The following is a 22,033-nucleotide window of genomic DNA, read 5'->3' on the forward strand; positions in this document are numbered from 1 at the left end:
CTACGCATGTATTGCAGGTCCTGACGGACCAAAGCGGGTCCCTACCTGGCGTGTCAAAATTTTCCAGAAGTAGACCATAACAACGCAGAAGAAAACCTCCGCGACATAAAGAGAACACCGATGCTACCGCTTCGTCATCTCCTATCGATTTTCCTACTTGGGTTCATCCATCAGACAGTTGCCGTTCCACTACAAGGATGGATGAACCAACCATCGCAAAATTTATGGGTAACGCTAGCCAAGGCCACTGGCACTGATACCCTATGCCTGGCCTTGACTAGCGCCGGAAGCCCCTTTAAAACATGCTTAGTAGGGATTCCCATCACAACATCAGAATGGACCGCGTTTGTGTCACAAACGCGGATCCGGGGACCCCTACCACTCAACTCCCCAAATCTTGCACAGACCATTGCCGCTTTACCTTTCGTAGACATTCCCTTTCAAGAAATAGACCTTTTAGGTTCACTCCCCTCCGTGACCTGTATTATTTTTCACCGTTACACCCAGCCGATTTTGTTTAACCCCCTTAATGTCACCTCTTTTAAGCCCATCTATAAAGGGACACACTCACTGTGGTGTAATGGCTCCGTGGCAACCACTGTACCAACGGAGCACATCCCACGTAACATGAGACTCCCTAAAGGGTTTTTCCTGCTGTGTGGGGATCGGGCGTGGCCCGGAATTAGGGCCTACCCGGAAGGGGGTCCGTGCACAGTAGGAAAACTAGCCCTCTTTAATCCGGCCAAATTCTATCTAGAAAATCAATTAGTATATCCGAAAATTAAAGTTAAAAGGTCCCTTTCGTTCTCGATGGGCGCTCCCCTCCGTTTTCCAAATTCCAAACCAAATGTCCCAAAACCCGAGATCACTTCCCAACCGATTCGGATTCCAAATTCTCTCCCTGCACCACATATGAATCTTGGAAAACCACAATATTGGCCTACTCCTCTACCCTTCCCAGAAGATTGTGATTCCAATATCCATATCTGGTCCAGGGTGAAAAACTTTTGGGCGTCTTTCCCTATCCCCGGGATAGGGACCGCGCATGCCCTTTCTCTCCTGACTCATTTAGGATGCTGGTTGACCAAAGAAGCTAACGCCACGACTCAGGCGATTGAGGGCCTGCTCGAAGACACCCAAAAGCTGAAAGAGGTTTCCTTGCAAAATCGAGCTGCCATTGATTTCCTCCTCCTGGCACACGGTCACGGGTGCCAGGAATTCGAAGGTATGTGCTGTATGAACTTCTCGGACCACTCCGAATCAATCCATCAAAGCATCAACCAGCTGAAAGGTTTGGTCCGAGAAATTCATCAAGACAAAGGAGGAGGCCTCGATAGCCTCTTTGATTGGATACAACTGCCAAATTTCCCCAATTGGTCAAGAAAACTTATTATGTTGGGTATCCTGTCCCTTTTTGGTTTAGTTTCTGTTTGTGCCGTTTTACCTTGTTTGATTTTGTGTCTACGAAAGATGCTGTTGAGTACCATCCAAGCGAACATCGTTGCGGCTCAACAAAATAAAGAAGGGGGAGATGTTGGAAGAAATAATGACGACTGGGAAAGATATGAAGCGTGGAGAAGAATTTACAACCCTTGAAAGAACATTTACACACCAGATTTGACTTATAATACTGAATGTGACACCTTCTGACTTTTAGCAGTTGTACCCCNGAGGTCTGCCGTGGCCCTTTGGAGCATCATGCTGAAAAAGACTGTGAATAGGGTAGGAGCAAGAACGCAGCCTTGTTTCACACCATTAGTTATTAGAAAGGGCTCAGAAAGTGCATTGCCATATCTGACTTGGCCGTGCTGTTCCTCATGGAGTGAGATGATCATTTTAAGAAACTTGGGGGGACATCCTAAACGTTCCAAAATCTCCCACAGACCTTTCCTGCTCACAGTATCAAAAGCCTTGGTGAGATCAACAAAGGTTACACAGAGAACTTTGTTCTGTTCCCTACACTTCTCTTGCAGTTGTCTGAGAACAAACACCATGTCTGTGGTACTCCTGCTCTGAAACCACATTGGTTTCAGGTAGAATTCCTTCTACCTGAAATACCTGCTATAGCAGGTATTAGTCTGTTTAAGAGTATTCTTGCCAGGATTTTGCCAGCAATGGAGAGCAGAGTAATACCATGGTAATTTGAACAGTCTGATTTATCTCTTTTCTTCTTATACAAGGTGCTGTTTTCAGGGCTTCATAGAACCCTCTGTGATCACCCATGTCTGTGCATAATTGTATTTTTTCAGCTAGACTGATCCACCACTTGTTCTGGATGTCACAGAGTTTCTGTTGGAGTTTGCTGCATGTGATGCAAAAAGCTGTTTTTCTTATGGGACAGGATGTCAGTGCAAGGTGTGCTTGGTAGGTGGTTCTCTTCTTCCTCAACAATTCCTGGCCGCGCTCGGTGCAGCCCAGCCCCAGGCACTCGGGCCCAGCCCTGGGTGTGGAAAGGAGCGAGAGAGGGGGAGCTTCACCGGTGTAGACTGTGCCATCGTGGGAGATGAGAGCGGGAGCCCGGAACACACAGAAGAGAAGGACAACTCCAAACCTGGACAGATGGAGCTCGATCAGCCCTGTAAGGCCATCCATCTAAGAGAAGGTCACTCTAATTAAACCTACGTCCTGAGGACCTTGCTTTCACCGTCCCAGCTCACTCGGCCCTGGCAGATGAACCTTAGGATTAAAGGGTGGGTTCAGTTCAGCGCATACTGTGTCTCACCTAAAAAATCCATTGCGCAGGCTTGAAGGCTTTACCCACATTTGCAAAGCCCTGTATCAACATCTTCTACAAATGCAGTCACACAAAGATCAAAAGACAAAGGCATATATACCTGCCTCCAAAGGTGCAGCCAAATTAACTCTAGCATGCTGGAACATCAGCACCATGCTCGATTCTGCAGAGAGTGGACGTCCTGAGCACCGGTCTGCCCTGTTTGCCCATGAACTGTCACGTCTCAACATCGACATTGCCGCTCTCAGTGAAGTTCGCCTTCACGAAGAAGGCAGCCTCAGAGAACATGGTGCCAGTTACACACTCTTTTGGTCAGGTAAACCCAGAACCGAAAAGCATCTCTCAGGAGTCGGCTTCATGAGCAAAAACTCTGTTGTTCCTAAACTCAAAAATCTGCCAACAGGTCATTCTGATCGAATTATCTCCCTACACCTTCCACTACACAACAAGCAACACATTGTCCTCTTTAGTATATATGCCCCAACTCTCCAAGCTGACCCTACTGAAAAAGATAAATTTTACACCGACCTGTGCCGCCTTGCCCAGAAGATTCCTGCAGAGGATAAGATCATTATCCTTGGTGATTTCAATGCCAGAATAGATAAGAATTTTGAAGCCTGGAAAGGAATATTAGGCAAGCATGGTGTTGGAAACTGCAATGATAATGGTCAACTTCTGCTAGAATTCTGTGCAAAGCAACAGCTCACCATCACTAACACTATCTTTCAGCAGAAAAATAGTCTGAAGACAACCTGGATGCACCCCAGATCCAAACACTGGCACCTCATAGATTATGTCTTGATGTGACGGACAAATGTCCACGATGTCCACCACACCCGCGTGATGCCCAGCGCAGAATGCCAAACACACCATCGACTGGTGCGCTGTAAACTTAACCTCATTCTTAAATTCAAACCTAAAAGAGGCAGCATCCCAAGGAGGAGACTCCATGTTAATAATCTCCAATCAGCCACAGTGAGAAACAAATTCCAGGCTAATCTTCAAACTAGGCTTGATAACCATTCGACAGATTCTACAGATGCCTCTCCTGTAACACTCTGGCACCATATTAAAAATAGCATTCTGCAGTCCTCTGAAGAATCCTTAGGGTTCTCCCTCAAGAAGAACAAGGACTGGTTTGATGGGTTAATGCACCATGAAGAGTATTCACAGAGGGTAATTTTAACCTCTAGTGCCTTTCTCCTGTTCCCTTTTCTGCCAATCTGTGGGTGTGGGAGTTTGATTCCTTAAGAGAATGGTCTTCATAGAATCACAAAATCACAGAATATGCTGAGTTGGAAGGGAACCACAAGGATCATTGAGACCAACTCCTGGCCCTGCACAGGACCATCCCTAGCTGTCACACCATGTGCCTGAGAGTATCATCCAAACGCTTCTTGAACTCTGTCAGGCTTGGTGCTGTGACCACTTCCCTGGGGAACATGTTCCAGTGCCCAACCACACTCTGGGTGCAGAACCTTTTCTCTAAGAGCTTAATATCTTTCTTATATTGTGGTGCCCAAAACTGCCACAATATTCAAGGTGAGGCAGCACAAGTGCTGAATGGGACAATCCCCCTACTCAACTGGCTGCTTTGCCTGATGCCCCCCAGGACATGGTTGGCCCTCCTGGCTGCTAGGGCACTGCTGACTCAGATTCAACTTGGCATCGACCAGCATCCCCAGGTCCCTTTCCGTGGCACTGCTTTCCAGCCTCTCATTCCCCAGTCTGTCCATACATCTGGGGTTGCCCCATCTCAGGTGCAGAATCCAGCACTTTCCCTTTCTGAATGGAAAGCAAGGCCAGTCTTCCAGGGGGCCAAAACCTGGCAGGCAGAGGGCAGACCCCAAGTGTAAGCCTAACTTGAAAAGCTGTGTCCTCTGTTGTTGAGGGATTTAGGCTCTACTGATTGTAGAGGTAGTCTATAAACACTAGCTTCTCTTGATATTTCTGAATAACTAGCCTAATTTCCTCTAAGTATCTGAATTTGGCTTGTCTTTCCATTTGGCTTCTCTGCACACCTGCCTATAGGTGCTCTTACCTAATGGATTTGAACCCCAAAATGGTTTTAGGAAAAAGTTGTAGAAGAAAGGAACTCTAGAATAGAATGGAATGGAACAAAATGGAATGGAACTGACTAGGTCTCACCAACACTGAGTATAGCAGGACAATCCCCTCTCTTGACTGTGTTTGATGCGCTATGCTGTGTTTAATGCACACCAGGATGGGGTTTGCCCTCCTGGCTGCCCAGGCACACTGATGACTGATGTGGAGTTTGCTGTTGATCAGTGTGCCATATCCTTTTCTGCAAGGCTGCTCTCCAGCTAATCATCTCCCAGTTTAGCTTTGTCCCTAAATCTCAGCATCTCCGTTTAGTATCACCAGAAAATCTGCCAATTCCTGCATCCAAATAATTGATAAATATATGGAACAGAACTGCCTCTAGAAGTGAGACCTGAGGAAGGGCACCAGCAGCAAGCCAGACATAGCCCCATTCACTACAACCCTTTGATCTCTGTCCTTAGCCAGTTCTTCACCCAGCACACCTTGTACCTGCTCATCCCACAGCTGCACAACTTGTCCAGAAGGATACTGTGAGGGACAGATTAAAAAGCCTTGCTAAAATCCAGAAAACCAACGTGCATATTGGATGAAGCCTTTCCTTCATTCCCTGGGCAGGTGACCTCATAATAGAAGGAGAGCAAATCAGTTAAACAGGACATTCTGTTTGTGAAGCCGTGTTGACTGTGCCTGATGATCACATTTTCTTTGAATGTCTTTCAACAGTATCCAGTACAATCTTCTCCATAATTTGCCCAGGTACTGAGGTTAGACTCCAGGTTTGTTATTTCCTGGGTCCTCCCTCACACCCTTTTTTTGTAAATTGGAATAACTCTGGTAAACTTCCAGTCAGCAGGGATCTCTCTGGACTCCCAAGACTTTTTAGATCACCAAGAGGGGTCCTGCCGTATCATCTGCCAGCTCCATCAGTACCCTGGGATGAATCCCACCAGGCTCCCACAGACTTGTGAACATTCACATGATACAGCTGACTCTTAGTTTTAGTGTCCAGGAATGGAACACCACTGTTCCCATACTGGTGGTGCTCTGACTCCAGGGATGGGACAGCCCAAGGTCTGTGAGTTTATGAAAGATTGAAGCAAAAAAACCCAAAACATTGAATGCCTCTGCTTCTTCTTCATCCCTGTTACTCAGAGATCTAAGTAAATGGATGACTGGGGATTCTTATTGCTGAAGGATATCAGGAATATGGGATACATTCATAGAAATCACATTTCATTAGGTCCTGTGTTCACTTATTTTCTTCTTTGGGGATGAAGTTTATTCTCTGTCATGGTTGTCATGATTCAACATCTACCAATGTAGATATTGGTGTTCATAAATGATTATTTCCTGACTGTTATGTTTAGAGTGTACCCAACATGGTAATACTGAACAACTAAAAAACTTTTGCTGTAGATGGAAGCAGGTTAGGGTACCATCATCTAATAAGTTGTTGTTTTGTGTTTTGTTTTTGGTTGGTTGGTTGGTTTGTTTTGGTTTGCTTTTCCGAGAAGTGACTATGTTTATTATTGGGACAGACTGTAGGAATCCCTATGCTGACAAGAGGACTGTAGCCTTCCCTTATGCTTGTTGACATATTCCACACGAAGTTGATAGCAAGAGATTTCCCTGAGGAATGACTAGTCATATGAACAAAAAACAATATGCAAACCTCATCTTGTTTTGGCTGGTATTAAGTTAGTTTTCTTACCAGTGGCTGTTATGAGAGCTGTGTTTTGGATTTGTGCTGAATACAGGGATGTTTTTGTTATTGGTGAGCAGGGCTTACACAGAGCCAAGGGTTTTTCTGTTTTTCACAAGGCCACTTGTCGAGGAGAATGGGGGTGCACTGGGGGAAAACACAGCCAGGATAGGTGCCCCCAGCTGACCAAAGGGGGCCCAGACCATATGGCATCATATGAGGGGAAGAAGAAGGAAGGGGGGGCGTTTGGAGTGATGGTGTTTGTCTTCCCAAGTAACCACTACATGTGATTGGGCCCTGCTCTCCTGGACATGGCTGAACACCTGCCTGCCCACGGGGCACAGTGAATTAATTCCTTTTTTTACTTTGCTTGTGTGTGCAGCTTTTGCTTTCCTTATTAAACCATTTTAATCTAAACCCATGAGTTTTCCAGCTTGTACTCTTCTGATTCTCTCCCTGACCCTCCTGGTGATGGAGTGAGCAAGCAAGCAGCTGCCCGCTGCCTCTGTGCTGGCTGGGGTTAATCACAGAATCACAGAACCAACTGGGTGGAAAAGACCTCCAAGATCATCGAGTCCAATCTCTGACTGAACATGACCTTGTCAACTAGACCACGACATTAAGTGCCACATCCAGTCTCTTCTTAAACACCTCCAAGGACAGTGACTCCACCACCTCCCTGGGCAGCCCGTGCCAATGCCCCATCATCCTTTCCGTGGAAGAACTACATTTTAATGTCTAACCTAAACCTCCCTTGGCGCAGCTTAAGACTGTGTCCTCTTGTCTTTGTTAAACTACCATAAAAGCTCATAAATACAGCGTTTAAGAGCAAGTGAAGCGCGTTACTCTTCCACTGCCCCAGCCACTCTTAGGGGCCGCCAGCGCCCTGGTCCCCTCAGTGCTCGGCAGGGTCCCGCCCCCCAGCCGCGATTGGCCGCCTCTCTCCCTCCCGGGCCGCCATTGGCCGACGCGAGCGCCGCGCGCAGCGCGATTGGCCGAGCGACGGCGGCGGCGGCGGGACGAGCGCGGAGCGGGCCCAGCCCGGCGCGCTGGGACGCCATAAAGGGGCGCCCGCAGGCCCTCGGGCTGCCCTGAGTGCCTAGTTCCTGTTCTCTCTCACTTTCTTCGGGGACGGCGCTGCGGAAGCGGCCTGTATGGTTCTGTGGGAGCAGCCGGTGGGTCGAGTGGACGCTGCGCCCGTGAGGCCGTTGCGGGATACAGGGGGGGCCCGGCGGGGTACGCAGGGACACGGCAGGCACGGGCGGGACTGTGTGGCAAAGGGGTTTGAATTTATTCCCTTTCTTTTTTGGAGGGTGAGTTTCTTGTTTGGTTGGTTGTCTTGTTTTGGTGTGTTTGATCTTGCCCCTCACAACACCGTGGCAGTGCCTCACTGCCCCCGCGAGGAAGGGGGGCCCTGTCGCTGCCCAGGTGACCCCGGGCTCGCTGCTGAGGTGCTGCTTGACATCGCCTGGTGAAGCACCCACACTTTACTGGAGGAGAGATGGGCTGAGCCACCCCCAAACTGAGGGCTAGCAAGAACGTGCCTTGGGCCCAGAATTCAAAGGATGTTTGTTAATGGGTGCTTTTAGCTGATGGCACTTTTTTTTTCCAGACGAGCGAAATTGAATTAACCTGCGGTAACAGGTTAACCCACAGCAGGGTGGGTTTTGCACCTGGAGGAAAGTTGCACCTCCTATTGCACATTTAAAAGTTCACTTGAGCTGCTTGTCCTCAGCTGTGCTGGCTGCGGTGGAACTGAGGTCTGTCAAGATACTCTGCACTGCTGATAGGTGTGGCTGGATACTGCTGGTGAATTAACACTTTGAAACATATATTTTAGCTACATACTGTGTGAGTCTCCATGATGCACAAAGATGTAAAAAGTTTTTTTAAAGTTTATTATAACTTGAAGGCTGAGTACTTTAGAGGATGTGTTTGAAAACTTGGAGACTGCATTTAGGTCATTTTCCCATGCTCTGACATGTTCAGCACTTCATTTTTTCAGTATAGTTTTTGGTTTGTACTTGTCTGTGCAACTGTGCACAGCTGCGAAGAATGATTTTTGATAGAGTTGCACAAATTTAGTCTAGAAAAAAATCATTGTAGCAATGGACAGTGCTGTCAGAGTGTTAAGTGTTCTCTTTTAATGCAAAAATGAAGAATACCTACTTTATAGATTGAAATTTCATTTAGGAGAAGTGTGCTTTTTTATGGTTGTGTAAGCAAATTCATGTAATAAAATAAGTTTGTTTACAGCTGAGTCAGACTTGCACAGAATGATTTCCTCATCTTTCTCACCCATCAAAGCAAGGAAACAGTCTGGGGAAAAAAGTTATTCACAAAAATCTTATTTTGAAGTTGCATTAAAATGCAGGATCAGGAAAATTCTGTGAAATAGGCCTGGTTTTTTTAATTTTCTTTGCAATGCAGTGACTTGCAGTGTGGCGTAGGTAATGTGCAAGAGTTTGTGACAGACCAAAGGCTCATCAAAATAAGACATACTTGTGAATTATCGCTTTGTTAAACTAGCTGTTTCCACAAAGATGTTTACTTTTGCAAAAGCGCTTTGGCATAGCAAATGAAAAATACCGATATGACATACTGGATTAATTCAACAAAAATTGTTATGGTATATGTTGCAAAAAGTTAAGCTGGTGTTGCTGCTGTTTTTACATCTCCCTGGTGGTCCAGAGTAACTTGTAGAAGTGTGTTCATTTTGATTCTTGGCCTCTTAGGAAGGCTTGAATGAAACCAGAAGTATTATTGTGCTGTACAGCAGTAGAGGCTAGAATCCTGTTGTACTGGGGACATTTTTGGTGCTTGTGTGTTTACAGTATGAGTCGCATTCGTTTGGCATCTGAGGTAATCGGGGGCGTGGGTGTCATTGAAACTGTCACCATAAAATTTATGGTTCCTTCAAGATTTATCCTAGTATTTCTGCAAAATATGTTGAACAAAGTGTGGGGAATAAATGTGTTATAATTCATTTATTCACTGATACAGTAGTGACCCTCCCCTCTGTTTTAGTGGGTAGTTTGATAAAGTTCACTGCAGTTGCAATGGTGCTTCAGCAATCTTTTGTCTGTATGTTTAGTCATGTGTTTCAACAGGTCCCTAAGGGCTGCTTTGCATTTATTTTTCAATTGGGAAATGTATTTAAAAACTTCACTTAATACCATGAAACAATGCTGGAGCTACAGAAACAACTTTGAATGTGGAATAAGCTGAGGTAAACTTGAACCTCTGGAAGAGTTGTTCTGTTCAGAACATCCATGAGCAGGGGGTGCTCTGACTGTCCCTAAAGGAGACACTAACTTGAACTGCGCACAGTACTTTCCATCAGTGTCTGGAACTTCAACTTCTGTGCTTTTGATAGCCTGAACTCAAACAAAACACACCATGCAGTTTAACGGGAGTATCCTAAAGCACTCTTAGTAGTGTTGTACGTACATAGTGCAGGGACAGTTGTTTGGGTTGTCAAAGTGCAAAATATAGTAGGTCTTACAAGAACCTTGGTTATCATGCAGGCCACACCTGGCTGTCTGTGTGGAGCACAGCTATAACTTATTTATATGGGAAATTGAGGTAATTATTGATGAGCTCGTAGTAATGAGTGGACTACTCTGCAAGGATGACAGAGTGGATGGCCATGTAAATTGCTAAATGCTCATGTGTCGTGGGGAAAAATATTTAGCAATTCTGCTGCCAATGGCATTAATCATTCTGAGTAGTTTTAAAACAGCTTTTCAAATTTGATTATTTCAAGTCTGATGTTTTTATACTAAACCCTTACACAGCATTTCAGGTAACTAAAAATGTGACTGTGGAAGCAGAGAGAATTCCAGCTGACACACATATGTGTGTGTCTGTAATGCTCATTAAAACATAATTTGAAAAGGTTGTGGTGGTTCAGATTCCAAAATCCCCTGTGGTTTTTCTGAATTGCTGTGGCATCTCAATATCTCTCTATTAGATGCTAAGCGGGGGGGAGGGAAATCCAAGGTGATAACAGATTTGAGATTTAAATGATGCCACTAGTTGATACTATAGAAAAGTATAATACAGAGAAACAGTTCTGATCCTGAGGGTGGATTGGGCATGATTGCTCAGGAGATTAGGATAATCTGTTATACCGAAATGTCCTATCATGTCATCTTAGTGTCAGAATGTTCCAAAACATTCAAGAGAAGTTTCCATAACCTAGATGAGTTTANAAACAACAGCAAGACCTGCCTTCTGTTCTAGTGGCTCTAGTCAACTTTATATATTAGATAAGTGTCTGTTCATTAAATGTTTGGTGAACCAGACATTTGCAGTTTGGTGATAGCTTAAAAAAAATTGTGGAGTAAGATTTTGAGCAGTTCTGTCAGGAATCTGCAACAGTATTTTTGAGGCCTGAAAATTGTCTCCTAGGTAATGGATCTGTAATATGTTTCCATGATTGTAATAAGTTGCTTTAAGGGAAAAGTAATAGTTTTTAAAAGGAGATGACAAAAAAAAAGAAATCAAGTATTTGTACCCACCCAATAAAATGAGTGCAATTTCATACAGCATTTTGACTGTGTGATCTTTCAGAAATTTAAAAAATAAAAATGTGTGTAAAAGTAATAAGGAAGTTGATCAGTAGATAAATTGTGATTTATGTGAGAATGAGGAAATAGTGAAAAGGAGTAATGCTACAGGTTGTATCTTATTCTGCACACCAGTGTGGAGAAAAAAACCCCACACAGATTTTCCCCTCACCTCAAACATAGATGTGTGACTGTGATTTCAGCCCTGGGAGCAGAATAAATATCCTGTCTTATGGCCTTCACTCCAGTGCAGCTCTGTATGTTGCTATTTGCCAAAACAGAGGGAAGTGTTGACTTGTGTGTAAACTTGTCCTCTGTAATCCTCCACTGCTCTTCTACTTAGCTGGACATTGCTAATTATTTCCCCATTAGTAATTTGCTCAGTTGTTTATTCCTACCTGACAATAATAGCCCATGCTTCTCTTTTTGAGGATGGTCTTGCTTATTCACAGATATACTAGAATTGCTTCAGATTCTGTTGCTGAAATTTTTACGTATTGAAGGCCCATCTGACTTCAGGTGAGTTATCCTGTCTATCTGTTGGTTCAGAGGCTTTTGTTACTCTTGTATCCAAGGTACAGAATTATGTTTATGAAAGGAAAAGAATGGATTTTAAGTGGTGAGATTTCACTATTCTTCAGGGGTAAAAACACCTTTCCAAAAAATTACTTTTGCCATTTCTGGTTGTGAATAATGTTTTGTTACATGTTTTGAGTTAACTTTACTTTAACAAAGGCAGTTATATAAGTGTGATGAATTATATAATAGTCTGATAAATTGTACCTCTTCATCATGTAAGAGTTTCCAGGACCTGAACTTCCACCTTGGGATTCTTTGGTCATTTCTTATTTTCTGTGTTTATCAGACAGAAAGGAAGTGATTGTTCTAATTTCTAGCATATGTTGGGGTCATCTGCACTGGCAAAAGTAGAAGTGTACCTTGTCTGCTTAAAGAATAGAAAAGTTTTGGCATTTGAGTATTGAGTGTTTGTCTTTCAGCTCTAGAGAGATGCTTCATCCTCTGGAAAGTTTGTAATTGGAACTGAAACAGAAATGCAAAATGTGGAAGTCATAAAAAGAGAGGATATAATCCAGGGGGGAGGTAGTGACTGAATTTTTGGAAGTCTTCTGACAATCTGTAGGTAAGAATTGCAACTTCCATGCCTTTAGTTTAGTACACCTGTTTAGTATACAAAAACTTGTGATATTGAGGAAGGAGAGAGATAAGAAAGCTTCCCTGATGATTAGCAGCCCATGATAGTATTCTGTATTAACAGAAAAGATTGCTACAGGGACTAGTGGCAAAGTAAAGCTTTTTATTCCCTAAGTTGTAATGCTTTCTAAGGGAGGATGGACTTGCTCTTACTTGGTTAGTGCATAACACTGTCCTCATTTTTAAAAGCTTTTAATACTTCACTTACTTAATCTTCCCTGTCAAGTTGAGGTTTAATGTGTAGTTTCTGCTGAAGCTATTAGTCAGGATAAAAACTGAAAAAGACAACTGAAAAGCTGATAGATTTTAACAATAGTAAAGTAGAGCTGTCAATTGATCAGATCAAACACAGGATTGAGATAAAGTCAAGGAAGGTGAAAATGTTGCATTTTAACTCTTTACAGTTTTGTGTAAGACAGTAAAGAGAACAGGGCTAAAGTCAGAGCAAGTCAATACAAATAAACTGGAAGTAGTGCAAAGTTGTGTAGTGTTGCAGCAGCTGGATCACGGAATGGCTCAGTTCCCTCACTCCAGTTGTGCTAATGCAACTGCTGAGCTTTTTAAGAGTGAAGACAGATTTAGATCCTCAAAGAAGGAGATTTAGTAGAGCTGAGTAGGTTCATGCAGTCTGACTTACAGCTAAATTTCTTCCTAGGAGTTTGTGTGGGACTATGTTCTGTATTTTCTGCTGGGAACTGTTGATAACACAACAGGGATGTTTCTGTAATTGCTGAGCAAGTCTCTCATTGAGCCAGGGCCTTTTCTGCCTCTCACTCCACCTGTGAGCAGGCTGGGGGTGCACAAGGAGCTGGGAGGGGGCATAGCCAGGACAGCTGATTCCATCTGACCACAGGAATACCTCAGACCATACTGTGTCATGCTCAGCATGTGAAGCTGATGTGGGGCAAAGGAGGTTGGCCAGGCTGCTATTATTTAGGGACTGGGCATCAGTGGGGTGCTGGTGAGCAGTTAGGGGGTTTTTTTTGCATCATTCTCCTCACTTGTTTTTATTTCTTTGCCTCCTTATTTTTTTTCTTTCGAAAAGAAATTAAGCTGTCTTTATCACTGCCCATGGGTTTCCTCACTTTTACCTTTCTGAGTCTCACCTTTCCTCCTGGGTGAGAGAGTGGGAGAGCACCTGTGTTGTGCTTTGCTGCCTACCAGATTTAGACCATGGCATGGTTTTCTGAGGTTCAGATAAATCCTGGACGGTAAAAGTAAATTCTAACTAAGTATTCATTGTTTGGAATAGTAATTTGATACTGTATGTAGTTTGAAGCTCTTGAGCATAATAAAAAAAAAAATTAAAGAGTTTTGTGTTAATTTACCCATAGTGGTGAGAGGTAAATTGTGATAGTAATATGTTGTTTCAATAATTTAAATAGATATACTCCTCTCCCTTTTGGGAATTATTACTTGCCTTTCCTCTGTTAACTGAAAAGAAGCAATTTCTTCTCAGTCCTGAGCAGTGGTGCTTAGAAAACTGAAAAGTCTCCATTCTAATTCAAATTTCCTTTTAATTCATCTGCTCTTGGAAGCTTTCAATACCTACAGGAAAGAAAGAGATTTAGAATATTGGTTAAAGGTAAAGAATGTTGGAGGATAAAGTTGCAAGTAAAAATATTCATATTGTCTTTTAAACTGTAAGTTGATCAGGGAGGTGCTTTCATTATGATTTAGAATTACTCAGGTAAGGGAAAAGGTGCCAAGAATGTGAGCTGGTTTTAAGTTTTGCCCATTTGACAGCCAAATGAAGTCATATACTTCTGGGAATAAATGCAGATTTATTTTTTTTTTTAAGATGGTAACCTAGAAAACAGTAATTGTGTCAATATTACATGCTTTCCCTTTTCAAACCTTGAATGCAAGATCCTGTTGTTGCCTTGTAGAAGAAAATGTTTTCTGTAATTCATAGAAGTGAAAGAAAAAAGAGCAACCGAGTAGGATAAAGGATTTATTTTTCCTTCCATGTCAAGTGTTGTTGAGATTGGGACCAGAATAGGGATATAAGTTTTTTAAGAATGCTAGGAAAAGTCTGAGGAAGAACATAAAAAGATATGAGTTATTAGAAGACTGAAAAAAGAAATTCTTAGATATTTGGGGCTAACTTCACATTTCTTAAAAAAAACCCAACAACCTAGTTGAATACCTTCTGCAGCAGAAAATCACCTGAGACTGCTTCCCCCACCCCCCCAACTCTTCCCCTACTCCCATTCCTGCTTCCCATTCCACATTCTCCCAAGTTTTTTTTCTTCTGTGAGGTGTATAATAGGCCTAGGAGATAACTCTGTGTGAAGGAATGATACCAACAAAATAAAATTCTACATAATAGGGTGAAAATAAAATCCAGGTAAATTTGATGAAACCTTGGGAGGTTTCAGTGGAAGTTACGACATGCAGTTGTGTGTTCCTTTAACTACAAAAATTGCTGGGTGTGTAAGGGTGTCCATTATATCAGCTCTTGGAAGAAAGGTAGGATTTTGTTCAGATGTTCAGAACTGCTTTGGATAAACTGATTCTAATTTATATGATTTTTTTTACCATTGCTTTTATGAGCTAGACTGCTGCAACAAAGTTGTGCCAGGTAGATCACAGCAGCTCTGGGAGTCACAAATAAGACCAGCCTGCCTGCTTCTTTGGCACTCAGCATCACCCTGTTCAGGAATTAGGTTCATGCCACAAGTCACAGAATCAGAGAATGCTTTGGGTTGGTGATTTCTTTGAGCAGTGTTGTAAGATCCCAGTCATATACCTTTGTCCCAAGAAAGCTGCTTCTTTTTATCTGTAGTGTGCGGGATGTGAGGGAGTTGAGAAGATGGGTAAGAACAAAAAGTAATGGAGAGGAAAGTAAAGGGAGGGGATTGGGTTTCGGTGGGTGAGAATTGGATCCTGTCACCATGTGACTGAGCAGGAAACTCCGATTGTCCTACATTTGACTCTGTAAAGTGGAATGGTTTGAGATTTTTATGTAGGATTGTGCTCAAGGAAGTGGATCATTTCTGAATGCTCAAATTACAGTACTAAGTTGTGAACACCTGCATGCATGCATCTGCTCTAGTCTTGAACATTGTCTTACTTCTGGAAAAACAGTTTGGGGTTTTTTTTTCCTTTGAAAGAGGACAAGTTGGTTAGGCAAGTCAGATGGATTGGGTCTAGGTTCTGAGGCTTCCTGTGCTACAGCCTGTAATTTGCTGATTTTAGGGAGTGGTGTTCTTAGTGCAGTATTTGTAGAAGAAGAAGCATTCTACTCTGCATCTATTGTTAAGGCAGTGCCTGGGAAAGGCCGGACCTACCTGTTTGCATACTGTGCATCTTAGGAGATGGTCTCTCCTGTTTTTGTTCTTTTTAATCCAGCTCTGGTAATCTAAAATACTTTCCTGCTAATGATCCCTCTGAGGGGTTCAGGTAGTTGGAGGTGTGTGTAGAAGTGAGTTACTGGGTTGTGTGCCCTACCTTAGTTATTTAATCATGAGTGCATTGCATCTCTAAGATGGTCAGTTTTGCAGAACTGCATATTGTCAGTGGATATTGAGTGTTTTTGAACAGGACCACTAAACTAAGCTTCTGACGGAGGATAGAGCAAAACCCACTTTTAAGGCTGAGTTAGCCTGGAAGTACCTGAGAGAGGATATTGTGTCTCATGAGCTTGATTGCCTGGAGGGTTTCTGGTAAATTTGGTGTCTGGATTCAGATGCATAATTGTAGCTCATTTTAAGCATGCAGGCAAATAACTAAATGCATACATCCTTCTCTTATTTTGAGCTATTTTATATCTAGGTAAAAGTTAACCTCTTATGAAAACCAAATGTGACATCCATACTTTCATGTGACATCCAGTGATGAAAGCTTTCACTATGTTGATGCAATAAATCTTCCCCAGGGCAGAAGAATAATAACTGCATGCTGTATCTTTTAAGAACAGCTGAATACAAGATGAGATACTCTGAATGCGTTATTTGGAACAAAAAAATGTAGTGCATTGCACAGATTTTGCATGCTGTGAGCATCAATTTTTTAAAAATAAAACATTTACATTCAGAGATTTTTGACTCTCTTGAGTGGACATGTGCTTTTGAACAATACTGGTGTTTTAGAGAACAAAATTAGGAATTAGACAGTTGTGTTGTATTTTTACCTTGTTTCTTTCAACCACTTGAGGACAGATTTCTGCATTGCTGTTGTGATTTACTAATCTAACTGCTGTGTTCTGCTCTTCAAGTTTGGACGTTGCTGCTTTTTGTCAGCTCCCTCTGGCAGTCTGCTGACCAACCACATTGTAATCAGTTGAAATTTAAGAATTGTTAGAGCTTGCTTGAATAAAATTACCTTGCTGGTTGACTTAGTAGAGATATTAACTACTGGCTGACTTGTTAAAAATATTGCCAGTGCTATTTTTCCTGCATTAGTTGCAAAGTGGGGGTTTTTTGTTTGTTTGTTTGTTTTTTGTGAAGATTGATTGGGTTTTCACCTTTCTAAGGAGTGCTATAGTTAAAAGCAAAATTGCCATTTTAGCTTCTGTAGTTTAATATGGGATGGGCACGTTTGGACAAATACCTGAAAATATTTTCAGGGAAGATTATATGTAATCAGACTACATAAAGCTTCATAGATAAATGAGGAAAAAAGACTAAGATACTGGTAATAGATATTCTCTTTTTAAGGGCAATGAAGAGATTAATTTCACAGCCAGGAAATAAAAAAGCTTTCATATTTTTGTGAAGTTTGTAATACTCTGTATTAATGGTGGCAAAATTTATCTTCCTAGTCTTTAATGTCAACTTTTTAATTTGGTGAGTTTCAAGAACAGAAACTTACTACTTTGTTAATTCCATATATAGTAAAGATTAAAAGTGACTTAGGGGACACAAAAAAGCCACTGTACATTTGAAATACTGAACTTCTAATTGCATTTGTACAAGCAATAGCCTTTGGATGTGAACCCTTTTGTTAGATTATTAACAGCTGATACTACTGCTGTATGAAAATCTGTCTTTATTACAATGTTGGCAGCTTTTCCCCACTGTTTTTCCTGTTCCTTTGTGCTACTTAACCCATATTTTCTTGGTAAAAGGAGTAAGTTCCAATAATATAAAAAACTGCTGTAAGAAGCAGCTGTTATATGGCAGTGCTTTCTGTGGCTATTCCTGAGCGCAATACCTCATCATCATGGCTGGGCTTCGCGAATGAAGATTTGGGAAGGCTCTATCCACATTTGTTACAGGCACATTGGTGACTTATGAGGCCAATACGAGACAGACATATCCTATTGCAAAAGGCACAGTAGAAAGACTCTTTAGATGGTGTATTCTGCAGAACATGGTTCTTTCTGCGTTGCCTTTTCTCCTCGAGAGTGATCCTGCATGTGTTCTCGAAGGAGACAGCTGCGTTATAGATGGTGTGTCTCCAGGCCTCCCGATTGGAGGCCAGAGTAGACCAGTTCTGGTGATCAATATGGCCAAGGCTGAGATGTTGTTTCAGGGAGTCCATGTATATTTTCTTCGGGGCTCCTCTCTTGGGGCAGCCGGTGGCAAGTTCACCATAAAGCAAGATCTTAGGAAGGCAGTGGTCCTTCGTCCTTGAGACGTGCCCTGCCCATCGCAGCTGTGTTCTCAGCAACATGGCCTCAATACTTGTGACTGCTGCTTGTTCTAGAACAGATGTATAGGTCACATAATCTGACCAGTGGATGTTTAAGATTGTTCGGAGGCAGCGTTGATGGAAGTGTTCTAGGAGTCGCAGGTGGTGGCGGTAGATGACCCATGATTCGGAACCATATAAGAGAGTAGACAGCACAATGGCTCTGTAAACATTGATCTTGGTACTTTTCTTCAAGTGTTTATTACGCCATACTCTTTTGTGGAGTTTTCCTGAAAGTCAGTGTGGTTTCAGAGCCAACAGGAGCACCACACACATGGTGTTTGTTCTCAAACAACTGCAAGAGAAGTGTAGGGAACAGAACAAAGGTCTCTATGTAACCTTTGTCGACCTCACCAAGGCTTTCAATACTGTGAGCAGAAAAGGTCTGTGGCAGATTTTGGAACGTTTAGGATGTCCCCCCAAGTTCCTTAAAATGATCATCTCACTCCATGAGGATCAACACCGTCAAGTCAGATATGGCAATGCACTTTCTGAGCCCTTTTTAATTAAGAATGGTGTAAAACAAGGCTGTGTTCTCGCTCCTACCCTATTCACAGTCTTCTTTAGCATGATGCTCCAAAGGGCCACAGCAGACCTCGAGGATCAGGACGGTATCTACATTCGATACCGTACTGATGGAAGCCTATTCAACCTAAGGCGACTGAAGGCCCACACCAAGACCTTAAACCATCTTGTCTGGGAGCTGCTTTATGCTGATGTCGTCACCCTTGTCGCCCACACAGAAACAGCCCTGCAGCGTTTAACATCCTGCTTTGCAGATGCTGCTGAGCTCTTTGGGCTGGAAGTCAGCTTAAAGAAGACAGAGGTTCTCCATCAACCTGCACCTCAGGAAGTCCCCTATCATCCCCACATCACCATTGGCCAATCAGAGCTCAAATCAGTCCAGTAGTTTAATTACCTAGGTAACCTCATCTCCTCGGATGGTAAGATTAACGGAGAGATAGACGACAGGATAGCAAAGGCATACAGTGCTTTTGGAAAACTCCACAAAAGAACATGATACCTAGTATTAAGAATAAAGCTTTCTCCCTGGGAGTTGGGCCTTTTGCTTTAGAAAGTGTGATGTGATTAATTCTACTTTTCTGGTCACAAAGTTAAGCTATCTAGGGCTGCCTGAATTATTCTGAATAATCTGAAGGATTTTCCATTACAGTGCTTGCAAATCTTTTCTGAAAACTGATACATTTTGTGTCAAATTTATGTGTAGAAGTGCAAAAAAAAAAAAAAAAAGTTTGACATCCGGACTTGATCTTTAAATTTTTTTTGTAAAGTGTCTGGTATTTACTACAAATATGTTAAGGTAGAGGTAATATCAGTGTTTGCCAATATTATTTCGTGTCAATGAAGACTGTTACATTCTTGTATAACATACAGGCCCAGAGCACTTCTTAATAATTGTATTGTTGGTAAAGCTCAAGACTTTACAGAAATGGAAAATTCCTTCCTAAAAAAGTACAGCAGAGTTTTAGAGAAGAGGAAAATTACAAAGCCATATTGTTGTCTAATGAGTACCTGTCTTTTTCTTTCCTTTATAATCTCACGTAGCAATGGGCCAGGCAGCTGCCAAACCTGCAGGCCCAAAACCTGCAGGAATATATCAGGCTATTACAGGTAGAAGATGTGGAAGAAGACATACCTATGTTGGCTTTACACCACTTTCAAATAGTCAAGATGGAGATGCACATAAACCCAATGAAGACTGCAAACAATTGGACTTGGAGGATGTTCAGGAAGAGAGTTCTTTATGTATGTACATATCTTTGTGTATGTGCTTTTTAGTTGCAAACTGGGATGCTTGTGGGTGGAGGAGGAAGGCACATAGAGAAATGTGGAGGGAAGAGAACAGCCACTTAAATAATGTGTAAAGTACATTGCATATGTCTTTATTTTGTCTTCGTACTGAATTTCATTTTACAAAGTGTAGTCTAATCTAGGCTGTGTGATTTTGCCTGAATGAGTTAATGCATTCTAACAAACTAGATAATAGTGTATAATTCAAATTATTTTGTCTTCATATCAAATTAAAAATCACATTTGGAAGAGAATGCCTATTCTAACCTTCTTTTTGGAACTAGGCTACAAAATATTTGCTATGTCATAGACCAGGTTGTTCTGTCTTTGTCAGACCTACTGTAAATACATTGGGAATTAGTTTAAGCCTATAAAAAATCTTTAAAAGTTGTTTTTTGTTTGTTTGTACCAGTTACACCACTTCCCTTTCTTGTTTAATGAATATTGGATGCCAGTATTTCCCAAAATATCTTCTTTGACTTCAAAATATCTTCTGAATAATAACTTAATAGAGGAATACAGAACGGCTTCTTGGATTAGAAATACAGTCCCATTTCTCTGGCTGAAGTTTTCAGCAAAAAAACCCCCCACATTTGATATAACCTCAGATCTTCCAAAGTGCCTGGGGAAAAAGGACTTAGGAGTGCTGGTTGACACCAGCTAAACATGAGCCAGCAATGCCCGTGTGGCCATGGAATCCTGGCCTGCATCAACAATAGTGTGGGAGCAGGAACAGGGAAGTGACTGCCCCCCTGTGCTGGACACTGGTGAGGCACCTTGAGTGCTGTGTCCAGATTTGGGTCCCTCACTATAAAAAGGACACTGAGGTGTTGGAGCATGTCCAGAGAAGGGCAGCAGAGCTGGGAAGAGTCTGGAGCACAAGTCTGAGGAGCAGCTGAGGGAGCTGAGGGTGTTTAGTCTGGAGAAAAGGAGGGTCAGGAGGGACCGTCTCACTCTCTACAACTACCTCAGAGGAGGTTGTAGTAAGGTGGGTGTGGGTCTCTTCTGCCAAATAACAAGGAATAGGACAAGATGAAGTGGCCTCAGGTTGTACCAGGGGAGTTATAGGTTGAATATTAGGGAAAATTTCATCACCAGAGAGTTTGTAAAGAATTGGAACAGGCTGCCCAGAAAAGTGATGGAGTCAGCAATTCCTGGTGAGGGATGCTGGAGGTATTTAAAAGGTGTGCATACATGGTGCTTAGGAACACAGTCTGGTGGTAGACTTGGCAGTGGTAGATTTATGGTTGGACTCAATGATCTTAGAGGTCTTTTCCAACCTGACTGATTTTGTGATTCTACAGAGTAGCATTTTTTTCCTCCTTCCTTTATAAGACTGTTTTGAACTGTTTTCTTCTAATTTTTTTTTTCATAATAGCATAGCGCTAGTTTAGCTTTGTCATATACTCCTGTTCTTGTAGTCTTGTGTGATGTAGATTGTCTTGGGGTGGTTTTAATTTTTTGTAATTTGTATATTTTTACTGTTGTCTCTGCTTCTTACATTTTCTACACTTTCATAGAGTTAAAGGTTTATCTCCTGTAAGGAAGTATTGACATTTATGGAACCTTCCTTCTGTCTCTGTATAATGCTACCACATTTCTTGTTTCAGCTACACAGACACGAGCATACAGTTATTTTAGGGGCCACTAGAAATATGCAGTTTAAGGGTGTATTATCTCCTTGTTCTTAATACAGTTGCTCTGTATGTAAACTAGACTAACTACAAAATGCTAATTTTCCTTGTGTGTGTTACAACTCTTCAGATTTATCTTTGAGAAACATTTTGGATTGATTTACTTTCTTTACCTGAACTGGGTTACATTTTTCCCCAATAAGATAACTTATTTTTTTATGGGTAGGTATTACCAAAAATGCTGCATATTTCCTTCCTAATTGGCATGACATTTTATATAGAACTGTAGTATCATTGAATATCCTGAGTTGGAAGGGGACCCACAAGGATCATCAGAGTTCAACTCCTGGCCCTTCACAGGTCATTCCAAAAATCACATAATAGAGAGTATTGTCCAAATGCTTCTTGAACTGTAAGGCTTGGTGCTGTGACCACTTCCCCGGGGAGCCTGTTCCAGTGCCCAGCCACCATCTGGGTAAAGCAACGTTTCCTAATATCCAGCCTAAAGCTCCCCTGCCACAATGTCAGGCTGTTCCCTCGGGTCCTGTCACTGGTCACCACAGAGAAGAGATCAGTGCCTGCCCCTCCTCTTCACCTTGGGAGGAAGGTGCAGACTGCAGTGAGGTCTTCCTTCAGTCTCCTCTTCTTCAGGCTGAACAGACCAAGT

The 22,033-nt window shown here is 42.4% G+C and overlaps 1 protein-coding gene across 6 annotated transcripts in view; it reads left to right on the plus strand.

The window, feature by feature from the left end:
* Positions 1-7,511: 7,511 nt before the first annotated feature.
* Positions 7,512-22,033, plus strand: part of PJA2 (praja ring finger ubiquitin ligase 2) — a 30,771-nt gene continuing 16,249 nt past the window's right edge. The window contains exons 1-4 of one of the 6 annotated variants that reach the window (XM_017812667.1): positions 7,512-7,675; positions 11,524-11,590; positions 12,070-12,212; positions 19,487-19,687. In XM_017812667.1, the coding sequence (XP_017668156.1) occupies positions 19,489-19,687 (199 nt within the window). In that variant the 5' untranslated portion in view covers positions 7,512-7,675; positions 11,524-11,590; positions 12,070-12,212; positions 19,487-19,488. Of the gene's footprint in view, positions 7,814-11,523; positions 11,591-12,069; positions 12,213-19,486; positions 19,688-22,033 lie in introns of all 6 variants that reach the window. The other 5 variants (XM_017812669.1, XM_017812668.1, XM_017812664.1 and 2 more) reach the window with 5 other exon arrangements.

The sequence above is a fragment of the Lepidothrix coronata genome, unplaced genomic scaffold (assembly GCF_001604755.1).
Source record: "Lepidothrix coronata isolate B3197 unplaced genomic scaffold, Lepidothrix_coronata-1.0 Scaffold37, whole genome shotgun sequence".
Classification (NCBI taxonomy): domain Eukaryota; kingdom Metazoa; phylum Chordata; class Aves; order Passeriformes; family Pipridae; genus Lepidothrix; species Lepidothrix coronata.